Below are 12164 nucleotides of genomic sequence, written 5' to 3' on the forward strand. Positions count from 1 at the left end.
TATTTAAAGCTCAGAAATTAGTTTGTATCACGCAAGTGGTTACGTATACCCTGTTGTGTCGTATAAAACTATGAGCTGCACGAGCGATGAGCTGAATGCAAATTCCGCTTTAGTTGGACTGTTGGTCGACTTCATTTGATGAAATGTGTGCACGTTGATGTAAGTTCTCATCAGAACTGAAGTGAAAACTGAGGCGAGAGACACGGTCACAATATGTCTCAAAAAATGGCCTCGAAGATCATGGCGCGACCAAAATTGAAGTGGCCGACGGCACCACATACAACTACTATGCAATCGAAAGGTATATAACCATGTCGTGAATCTATTTTGATATTCCACTATCTATCTCATAATCACTTAAGTATCTTTTCAATGATTGTCTACAATTTTGAACCTTCAAAATTATGAAACTTCATACTACGGAGCGTTCGGCCAGAAGATATTGTTATGAACAATAATCATATAGCTGAATAGGCGATCAAACGTTATATTACAAAACAGGCGATATGATGGGAATATATACATAGAAGTATATTCATTGTTATATATAGTTGAGCTATTTTCTTTTTAATGCGTATGAGATATTTTCAGATGACATTGCGGCGGTGCATTCAGCTGGGTACACCACCAGTTTTTCCACTTAACAGTGAGTTTAACGCAAAGTACCTGATATTTTTACTCCACACAAGTCAAACTGCGAACATGTTCATCGATTCGAGCTGCGATACTATATGTTGCACACAAGTATAATTGAGTGAAAGACACAACATCACACCTTGCCGAGTAGTTTTCATCAAATGTCAGATTCGTTTTTACCAGTGTAGTAGTTAGAATTGGCCTTGAGTTCGTTCATGACAGCTTTGGCAATATAACCACAAAGTTTGACGGTATTTTTGACGTTAGGAGTGCTGCCTATAGACAATACAGAGAAGCCTAGCGACAATTCATACTTTGTTCGTTCCGTCGCCAACGTAATCGGATTTGTCATCTGGAAGGATTGTATCTGCAATAAAGATCGACAGGTTGAATATGAATATTTTAGCGTGACCAATGTCACAGTTGTTATTTTCTGACAGCGACAAGAGGTAGTGACTGAAAACCAATACACTACTGTTTTGCCGAATTTACGAAGGTGTATATTTGCCCGAGACATACTGCACAACAGTGAACACGAAAAGTTTTATGCCAATTCAAAACTGTTTAAATCACTAAACTCTTTTTATTTTGCAAATAACCACTTCTCTCGCGTACATATTAACTATAGCTGTCCTGAAGCAGCCGGTACTTTTTTTCTCATAATTTGCGACTGAACGTCTATTTTCAAATGATCTAATTGAGCAAAGCAAGGCTTACTAAACGTCTTTACTACGTCTCACATCTCAGTCATAAATTCCAGGGTTCTTCATCCAAAAGAACAGCATGGTGCACGAGAAACAAAAGGTCTTTCAGAAAAGTTAGATGCGTGTTGATAATCCTTTAACGTAGAATGATAAAGGTAGAAAAGGATAGACTAAAACTACGGGGCCCAGCATTAACTCTTAGAATCTGGCCCTCACATTATGGATTTATTAACCACATTTATTCTAGCTTTCTACTACTGGTGTTCTCTACTGACTCGTACCCACTGAAGACTGCTAGCTTAAAAGTTGCGCAAGTTTATTACACGGAGACAGGAATAAACATATTTATTTCAAGATGACAGTTTATTAACTAATGGGAACGCTTGATTATTGACTAGTAGCGTGAGTCAGGTAGTTTTATATCCAATTGGGTTGGTAATCTCTGGCCGGTACGATCCGCTTCCATCCGATCTTCGGTTTTCGGGGCCGCTCGGATATTCGAGGTGGCCAGTTCACTCTGGTCGGGTGAGTGAGAATTTTTTCAATTCCTGAACGAGTATCTTTTTAGTAGAAGGCTATGGAACGAGATTCGAACTTGGAGTCCGGAGACAGCATGTGTATTCTAGCTTTCTACTACCCGTGGTCTCTATTGATATTCGGTATCGCTCTCCAAGGCTGCTTCAAACAAATCACATATCTACCATAGTCTTATGTTCTGATCGGCGTACAGGATTATAGAACCTAACGATAATTCTCAATGGACTCTCAAAATCAAATATATTGTCAAAACAGCTGAAAGTTTTTAATTTTCATTATGCTAACAGGATGATGTTCAATACGCATAGTTTAAAATATGCGCAAAATTTAATGCACGAGATAGGGTTGAGGGCGGTTGCCACACCTACCGACTAAACGAGTGAGGACTCGTACCACAAACGCAGCTTCAAGCACGCTTGGAAATCTGCTATCCGACATGGTATAGGTCACACGTTAACTAACAACGTGAAATGCCAGTCGACACTTCCAAGGTTCGCGACAGGTTCACCTAGAATCTGACAATCGAAGATTCCGCAGATTAACTGAAACGATTGACCAGAATGCGTCAACTAGCAGGCTTCTCGGCATGTCTCACTGCCAGACCTCTATATAACGGGACTATCGTGCGGCTTCAATTGTATTACAGGAGAATCGATGTCGTTTGGTCTCTGAGCACAAACCTCCAAACCAGTTTAAAATAAATCAAAATATGTCTGGCTATCTGCCGCTCATATCAAATAGAGGTACAACGGATTCCGCGATACCAAGGTACTGAACAGTTGTGTACCTCAACCCTCGTATGGTAAGAATTGGGATTTGTGTGTTCGCTATCCTTGCTGACACCAACAGCGCATACCAGATAGAAAAGGGACAGACAAAGATTTGTGTTCGTAAAATATACCCTGACCCACAAAGACCTGGTGGCAGCGTCGTTCATACTACTATCGTACCTTTGCTCCACATTCGTTCAACTACACGGTGAAGCTCTCGCCACAAGCACACATGTGCTTCACATTCGGGTTGTTGAATACAAACCCTGAGCTCAATTTCTCATCCACGTAATCCATTTCCGACCCAATAATGGACATAAGCGCCTTACTGCAAGTAAAAAAGTGAAAAGAAGTATTCAATCAAGTAATATCGACAGAAAGAGATATTACTTGCATATATTGCTTACAAAGGTTTCATCACATTTTAAATGTTTATCAACGCATAGAAAGATACCATGTTGGGATACATAGCTGAATATCGAAGACAATACATATACCATCCATTAACGCGGGAAGATTGTACAGAGGCAGACATAGCAATCAATACCGAACTAAATCGTTCAAACTTGAGTAAACTCGAAGGTCGTATAGTATTTAAATCTCAAGCGAAATATGAGAGATGCTTATAATCGAGAACAGCAAGAAGCTTTCCACAAGTATCATCAGTACATGGCGAAGGCTCTAAAATTCCAAGAGAGATCGAACATACAAAATATAACGTACAAAGATGCATGTAACTTCGATATGTTGATTCATAAATGCTTTACAAGAATAAAAAGATAAAATACCTGTCGATATACACACGCGCGTCATCCACCACAACCTCTTCATCAAACTTTGCTTTCTCTTTCGCATAGCTCATCGTGTATGACATGCCATTACAACCTTTGCGCAGAGTTCCAATCTTGATTGCTGCAGCATCCTGGCCCTTGAGCATGTCCTTAATGTGGTTCACTGCGGTCGGTGTCTGATATATGATAGGATGTGTGAAACAGTGATAGCCACAATAAGACATCGCCCTGTCTAGAGTTGAAATCGAAAGCTCACGTTGATGTTCCCGCAAGGCCACTATGTCACCAAAGTTTAAGTTTTGAGACATTCAGAAATCAAGCTCGATCAAAAAAGAAGCTAGCTGACATCGTTTTAAAACAAACAACAAGCTTTGAACACCTTCAAATCGAAAATTCAACACTGCAATACACGTATGGATATATAAATGCGACCCGCGTAATTCAAAACTTCATTATAAACACAACGTATTCGACACTCGCGTATGAATTATGAACTTACAGGTAGGTACTGTCTAGGGCCAAGGCAAAGCCAAGATATCATATCTACCGAGATCATGATGGCAAAGCCCCGCACAGGCAAAAATCAGTTCAAGAGAAAGCGCAACAAAAAAAACCATGCAACACTTACGATAGACATAACGGATTTAGACGGTCTGAGTTTGCGGCCCACGACTGTCCTGACGGCACCTCCTAAAGCAGCCATGTTTGCCAATTGATCCTGAGTAGAAATTTGACGTGTCTGACGGAAGCAGAAAACGAAGTTTCAATTTCGAGGTTGTGATAGTTAAAATAATGAGAGCCAAAATTCAAGAAGCTGTGCAGATTTCACCTCCATTTATATAGTTGTAGCAATATTCAGTTCATATCAGCACGCTGTCGCGAGTGTGCCAGGATGCTTTAGTTGATAAATAATTGACTCTCACTGACGCTGTTCAAAGCGATTCAAAGCGATACACAGAATTGCAATTTCACTAAGCACTTTCATTGTTTCTTGAGCGAAAATAAGCAAGAGGCCTGCAGGCGTAAGCAGCACAATTTAAGAAAGTAACGCGCATTTAATACTACTCACATGCTACACAAACACACACAGGATATGAGATATAAATACAACACAGATAAATATGCATGGAAAAGATCACGCTGAACCCGAAACGAGAGTTCTGATCAAAACTATTCCAAAGAGAATTTCCACGCATTTCACTATACATATTTGGAAAAAATACGTGTACATACACATACATACATACATATTTACAATACACACACGCACATATATATACATATATAAATAAATATGGATTCCCTAATACTTGTAAGAGTGCGATATGCTTTTGTACAGTTGTGAAATATTTAAACTCAAATTGACATACATAGATGTATGTATCAAATTTATAAACATGGCAGATCGAGATAAATAAGATACAGACTCGAACAATACAGCAACACACACATATATATATACAAATAGAAAGGTATATATATAAATAAATATACAATACATACTATACACATACTCTCTCATACACGTATACACCCACACCTACCCATATATATATATATATATTAAATATATAATCGTAGTCTGAAGATAGTAAACCATCGTACCTTCCACTATGTAGACGAAATATTTACATATAGGAAATAATGACAAGAAATGTATTTATATAAATACACACCCATGTTCACACACACACACACACACAAACACACACAAACATAAATATATTTATTATATTTAAATACACTGAAGAAATATATTCACATATATATATATTTATGCTAATATATATACACACACACACACACATACACACGTGTACACACACACACACACATACACACGTGTACACACACACACACACACACACACACACACACATATATATATATAGTGTACCGTTTATCCCGACTCAACTAAAAGTCCAATGTTATTCACGCAGTAGACCATATCTTTGGGTATTTGATAACGAGCCCAAGTGGGTTAAGAGCGCTATGTAAATCTTGAAGGCTCGCTTAATACAATATTTCTGTTTAAACATGGTACATATATATACACATCCCCAAATTGCCATACAATGGAACGACACCTAACATAAAACACGCCACTATAATACTCACTTGGTAATGCGATCGATGCGCTAAAATTCTGTTCTTCTCCTTCGGCTAGAAGAACGATAGTTGGTGTATACTGTAAAGCTGAACTTAACTCTCCAAGTTTCGAACAAGTAAAAGACAGGGTAAGAATTGACCTCGAAGTACGATCTTGGCTCTGCAAGAGTCGTTACTACCGTGGATACCTTCTGTACGGTTGCTTGTGTTATATGTATCTGATCTGTTAATCTTTGGATGTTGAATAGTGCCTATTTGGTATTTTAATATTACTCTCGCGTACATTGCAGTGGTGCGTATTCGTTCTTTGGAATATATATATATATATATATATATATATATATATATATATGTTTATATATATATATAAATGTTTTTCAAAAAAAAAGGAATACGTTTATCATGTCATGATATTGTGTGAGAGCACTTATGACTCCTCAGCTTGAAGTCCGAGTCTCCGACTTGGTTCATTTTGGGCATTGGTCTTTTTCAATTTCCAGAAAATCGGGAAAAAATATTTTGATGATAAAATAATAGATTATCCTTTACCTATTATCACATTTGATATAATAAGTATATTGAATTGAAGAAAACCAATCAGGCCATGAGAAAAACCACCACAATAGTTTAGTACATAAATAAGATGAATAATCCAGCGTCGCAAAATATTTTCATGGCCTTCTGTTTCTTGCATGATGAATCTCTCAGGGTAATATTTTCCAGAAAAAAAGGTTGATATGCGACAGAGGCCTAGTACTAGTACCTACCGTAAAGGCGTAAACTGTATAAGTCGCATATTATTTACCCCGTATTTTAAATATGTTCACATGTGTAGTTAGGCTCGCATGACCCAAAGTTTTCCCGTTGAGTTAGTATACCACCACACAGACATCTCATCGTGTCTTTTCCCACAGAGTTGCAATATTCAACATGGTAAGTTGCAATACCATCATCGTATGGAAACTTCGTGGGAAACGGATTAGCGATAATGCACGCAAGCACATACGGATACACACAGCTGTGAACGAAGCTAAATTTAATACAGAACTTAAAATTTGGGACGTCAATTGGCGGGCCGACATATATGTATAGTTACTTGCAATCGCAAAAAAATGCACACGGGTTGCAAAAATTTATACGTTGTGTGATAAATCAATCCGGCTTAGTGGTGGATAATAGAAAATACGCAAAAGGCCAAGCACACAAAATATAGAATATATGGAGCATTCATACGCTGTGCATGTGCACGTGGAAGTTCATGTACGTACAGTATAGCACACATTCAGTCACTCGGGCAAGACAATTAGCCGGGCTTGCAGAAATACTACCAAGCAACGGTTATTAGCACCGAGAAGATTAACTCTCTTGTCGATTCTTCTTGACCGCTTATGCGTTTTCGTTCGGGATCGTGTGGCATCTGTATCGGAAGAGTACATTACACACAAACAATGTATCTGCAATATGAAGGTACTCTTACATAGCTACATTGATATGCGGAATTGAGAAAATGTTTAAATTCTTCCAATATCGAAGTACCACAATCGCCATATCCACCCATTATATATACCTGAAATATATCAGGATATTAGGATAACTGGTCGATATATGATATGCGTGTGGTGTAAAGTTGTCATCCGCAGGTTGTGTGCACGGCGAGTAGTAAGATGTCAATGGATGAAGAAGTTGAGATTGCCACCTTGCTTTAAGGAACGAGGTATTAACAGGGGGTAGAGATACTAATTCAATAATTTGTCTCGACTTGTTTCGTAAATAGGCTGACAACACAGAACTAGAAGCTCAACAGCAGCTACGCAAGAAGCGTACCTTCCGCAAGTTTATGTACCGCGGAGTTGATCTTGATCAGCTTATGGATATGTCTACTCAGGTATGTTAGCAGACTATTGTTGCATGTTTGTGCACACTTACTGTTGTGGACACACTGTGATGATATGAAATCATGTAATATTGCTCGTCGGTGCAGTAATTTGTAATGGAGACTCAAACGAATGATATTAACAGATCAATTGACTGAGAAATATATTTATAGTGCGTTTGCTAAATAGACATTATATGACCATACCGAAGCGTTTATATCACCGTGAATAATTACAGAAAAGCTGAGCCTAGAAATGGGCCTAATTTTCATTTCTATCAAGAATGTGGTGTTGCATCTGACATCAGTAGCTCAGATCAATTTGAGGTATCATGTATTTAAAATATGTCGCACTTAATCCACAGCAACGCACTACTTAATACATTAATGTTTGTTATCATACCGTACAAGTCGAAATTATATTGCTATCTGTATGTAATGCGAATGCTATTGAACAACAATTGCCATCGTGCAAGCCATGTATATTGCATCGTATATACATATTATATATATATATATATATATCACAGGAACTCGCTCCCTTGTTCCGCGCTCGTATCCGCCGTCGACTTAAGCGCGGAATCAACCGCAAGCACACTGCTCTTATCAAGCGTCTGCGCAAGGCCAAGAAGGAGGCCGTTCCCGGCGAGCGCCCCCACGGAATCAAGACTCAGCTCAGAAACATGGTCATTGTTCCCGAGATGATCGGTTCCGTCGTTGGTATCTACAACGGAAAGAGTTTCAACGGTGTTGAGATTAAGGTATGTTCAGAATAGGAGTAAAATTATATCTAAAACATGTAATAGGCTAGAAAAAAGGTTGTCTGTCGAAAGTGTGGTATGATGTGCTACGTACATAGCAAAAGTTGATGAAGTTCACTTTTTTGATTTATAGAATTCAACCTTGTTTTGACTACCTTTTTGTCTACTGTATGTGTTTACTGCATTTGATTGCGACGATGATGAGAAAAAATATATCATAACTTTCGTTCTTCCGAGGAAATTGTGCGGATCAATATTCTCTGAGTTTGCAACCTAGTGACAGTGTCTGTTTCTGTTGTCGATGGGTTATCTGCGTATGTCGCGGTGCAGTGCATATCCTAGTAAGGTTCTTATCGAATTGTCGATGCATTTTCATTGATCCCCCCAAATTTCTCAATTTGTACAAGTCCCAGCTTAATGTATTAATTTTTCTTTCTTTAACTGTATTTTTACTTCAGCCCGAGATGATCGGTACATATCTTGGTGAGTTCTCCATCTCATACAAGCCCGTCGCTCACGGTCGCCCTGGTATGGGATCAACACACTCTTCACGATTCATTCCTCTACACTAAGTGTTAGTTGAATATTGATCTACGTTCCTGCGTATGTAATAAAGGTAATCGAGAATATTGTATTAAATAAGCAAGTGGAAAATCGGAAGTGTCACCTTTCGACCTCGTATCTGACAGGCATACTCTTGTTGCTTGTGTACATATAATTAGCTACATGGATGTTACATGGTAAGAGTTAGGGGTTCAAATCAAAAGTACTGTAAAAAGGATGTTGGTTAATTATCTGCTGGTATAAGCAGTGAATGTGTTCGTCCAAGCATGAACGTGTAATGCTCGAGTCTACTTGTATTTCGAAATACATAATAGTTGTACATCTGTATGCATTTACATATATATGTATATGTATATGTATATGTAATATATATATATATATATATATATATATATATATATGTGTAGTAATAGTAGTAATAGTAGTAATAGTATATATATATATATATATATATATATATGTATATACGGATGTACTAGCGTATACATGAACCTATTCACGCAAATATTGATGGAAATATTTGTATTGAAATCTCTCTTATATATATATATATGCTTTCACTCGGAATACATTTTCATGTATACTCCCATGATGTCTCATAAAACTTGCTTTTATATACATATCTATTTACATATTTGATATGCATGTATATATATTGTATGTCCCTATACATATACATACGTATATATATGTATATATATATATTGATATATAGATGTATATATGTATAGATGTGTATTGATATATGTATTTGTATATAAAGATATGTATACAAATATACATATATATATATATATACATATATATACACACATATATATACATATATATATATACATATATATATATACATGAACATATATACTTATACGTATATGTATATGTTCGCATACGAACACACAAACACATGCAGACACACGCATAATATATATATATATTTATATATATATATAGATATATATATATACGTGTATATATAAATATATATATAAATGCATATATATATATATATATATATACGTATATACATATATACATATACATTATATATATATATATATGTATTTATAGATATGTATTTGTATTTGTATTTGTATTTGTATTTCTTATTTTTTTCCATCGGAAATGGATTGTACCAAGTCTTTGAAAGAGCAGATTCAAGTGTAAAGTATGATCGATGCCATGAATCGGAAATAGGCACTAGAACATCTTGGCGGATCGAATTATAGCAATGTACTTGCAGGTGACTGGGAAATGGAAAACTTCGCGTCAATGCACACTTTAGTTATACTTTATTGAGTATAACCAATCACGTCTTACGATGTAGTAACTAGCTCTGGTACATGATATACAAGAATAGTTGTGAATGCTAGAATAGGCACGCGGCTTATGATCCGTTCAATAGTATTTAGTAGACCATATTGGATATCTTGCTTTGGAACCCGGTGGTTTCCAGCGATTACACCTGCTGGCGTCTCTTTCCTCATTGTTACGCATCTATCTCTGGAAGCAACCTGTATGTATTAGTACTGTCGACAAATCAGTGTTTATATTTGTAACACTTTTTTGCTCGCGAGAATGTCAAGTATTTACACAGCAACAACTTGATATGAGACGATCATATTGTTAAGACATGACGTTATCTGTACCAAACCTGCAACGAGCAGAAGAACGTTTGCAAATTTTGTTTGTATTTTTTATTCGAGAAACTTACCAATCAAGGCTACTGTTTCCATTAAGGTGGAGTGAAAAGTTTCTAGAAGCACGTATATGGATTTCATGTTGGAATTGAAACTTGCACACTCTACAAATCTTGTCGGTCGTGGTCTTACTCGTGCTTATTTAAAACCAAAATGGTCTTTATATAGATTGCATGTTTGAATAGAAACTTGACCACTACCAACCTTGCTGGCCATGTAGACAACTCGTGCTGAGTATCAGAAAGAGCGGAGTATTGTGTATATATTTGTGGCAATGTACAAGTGTGCTGTGATCGCTCATTGTGATCTGGATAAGTGATAGGTAGACTAGGGCGCAGGAATTCCGATTAAGCCTTTAATCATTGACTGATGAATCTGGGTCGAGAATTTTGTTTATAGCGGTGTTGGATATATCTGGTTCCGTATCACTGCAAAGAAGCACCTATAGTGTCTACATATGGACACGGAAGCACCCAGAATCTACGTATAATGTATCGGTTCTGCTGAGATGAATATGAACTTGTCCTTGGGAGCATCTTATTATGATTCAACGATACATGTAGGTCAAAATACTTAAAAAAACGGAATTCAACACTACTTGCCAGGGTGCTTGTTTATGAGCTCGATCTGCCAGTGATGCAATGGTTATTTGTCGTCGAATAGTTTCGATATTTACGATTGATCCCAGCTGCTAATGCCGTGCGTCGAGATCAGTCAAAATCGTTGTCATTGCAAATATTCTTCAAATAAAGTTTGAACGCACTATCTGCGTGGAAAAGAATAGCGCACCTTCACGAATCCTCGTCCTCAACATCTGTAAGTCTGTTTAAAAGCATTGGAATTCCATTGGCACTTGCCTCTGTATTGATATTTATTAGTTTATTTAGTATTTTAAGAAAAACAGATATTGACTATTTGACTATGGCCATGCAGCAAACGTATCTTAAAAATAGATGTTAGTCGCATGTATTCTTACTTGTTACACAGATACCCACTCGGTCATTCCCGACAAGTGTTGAGGTTCTGCTGCTCCTTATGTTTCTAATGTGTCTCATACTATTTTGATATGCTACAAGTGCATTGATATCTACTTATAAATCAATCCACCAGACATTCCCACTCACTATATATCAGCCGCTGCTGGGGTATTGTCGTTGTTACTAACTTTCGACAGGTACACGTGCCACACAAGCCCAACGCAATTAGCGAATAGAACCTGCAGATTCGGTGACACAAATGAAAAGTTGATGTACTGCGCGGGTATCCACACCGCCCAATTGGCCTTGACTGTGGGCCACCACGCGTCTGCCAGTTTCTTTGGGACGTCAGCGATCTTGCCTTGAAGTATGAGCGTGAGCGACATGAAACTCGGGATAAAGACCGGGGCAAATACGAACTGATCGGCGGCTAGACGTTTTGCGACTGCCAGCTGGGTGGTTCCCGGTAGTACCCTTCCTAACACTCTGTACCTGTTGACGTGATGAGAATTGGTGAGCTGATGGGAACAGACGTGGAAGGCGAGCATGCAGAAAAAGCTGTTTTGCGTTTATGATGAAAATAAATTGTATCCAATGAAAAAAATAGTAGCAGCCAGCGACCAATGTAAACACTTCGTGCCTACAATCAAATCCATACCTGTAGACTGCCATCTGGGCCCTATATAACTGCGTATGCATAAATCACACACATACACACACACACACACATACACACACACAC

General features: G+C 37.6%; 3 protein-coding genes across 3 annotated transcripts in view; 1 reads left to right on the forward strand and 2 right to left on the reverse strand.

Moving 5' to 3' along the window:
- Positions 1 to 1689: 1689 nt before the first annotated feature.
- SARC_03528 (hypothetical protein) lies at positions 1690 to 5847 on the reverse strand. The gene is made up of 4 exons (XM_014302684.1): positions 5557 to 5847; positions 4067 to 4177; positions 3436 to 3614; positions 1690 to 2975 (listed from the first exon to the last, which is right to left on the reverse strand). Exons 2-4 carry the CDS (start codon positions 4139 to 4141, stop codon positions 2849 to 2851), a joined length of 381 nt encoding a protein of 126 aa, XP_014158159.1. The 5' UTR covers positions 4142 to 4177; positions 5557 to 5847; the 3' UTR covers positions 1690 to 2848.
- Positions 5848 to 6380: 533 nt separating this feature from the next.
- Positions 6381 to 8932, forward strand: SARC_03529 (40S ribosomal protein S15). The gene is made up of 4 exons (XM_014302685.1): positions 6381 to 6480; positions 7322 to 7432; positions 7951 to 8181; positions 8640 to 8932. The coding sequence occupies exons 1-4, from the start codon at positions 6478 to 6480 to the stop codon at positions 8751 to 8753; spliced, it is 459 nt and encodes a 152-aa protein (XP_014158160.1). The 5' UTR covers positions 6381 to 6477; the 3' UTR covers positions 8754 to 8932.
- Positions 8933 to 11300: 2368 nt separating this feature from the next.
- The window catches only part of SARC_03530 (hypothetical protein), a 1682-nt gene continuing 818 nt past the window's right edge, over positions 11301 to 12164 (reverse strand). Inside the window, exon 3 of the mRNA XM_014302686.1 lies at positions 11301 to 11914. Within this exon, the coding sequence (XP_014158161.1) occupies positions 11569 to 11914 (346 nt within the window). The 3' untranslated portion in view covers positions 11301 to 11568. The remainder of the gene's footprint in view (positions 11915 to 12164) is intronic.

Source organism: Sphaeroforma arctica (assembly GCF_001186125.1).
Source record: "Sphaeroforma arctica JP610 unplaced genomic scaffold supercont1.181, whole genome shotgun sequence".
Taxonomy (NCBI): domain Eukaryota; class Ichthyosporea; order Ichthyophonida; genus Sphaeroforma; species Sphaeroforma arctica.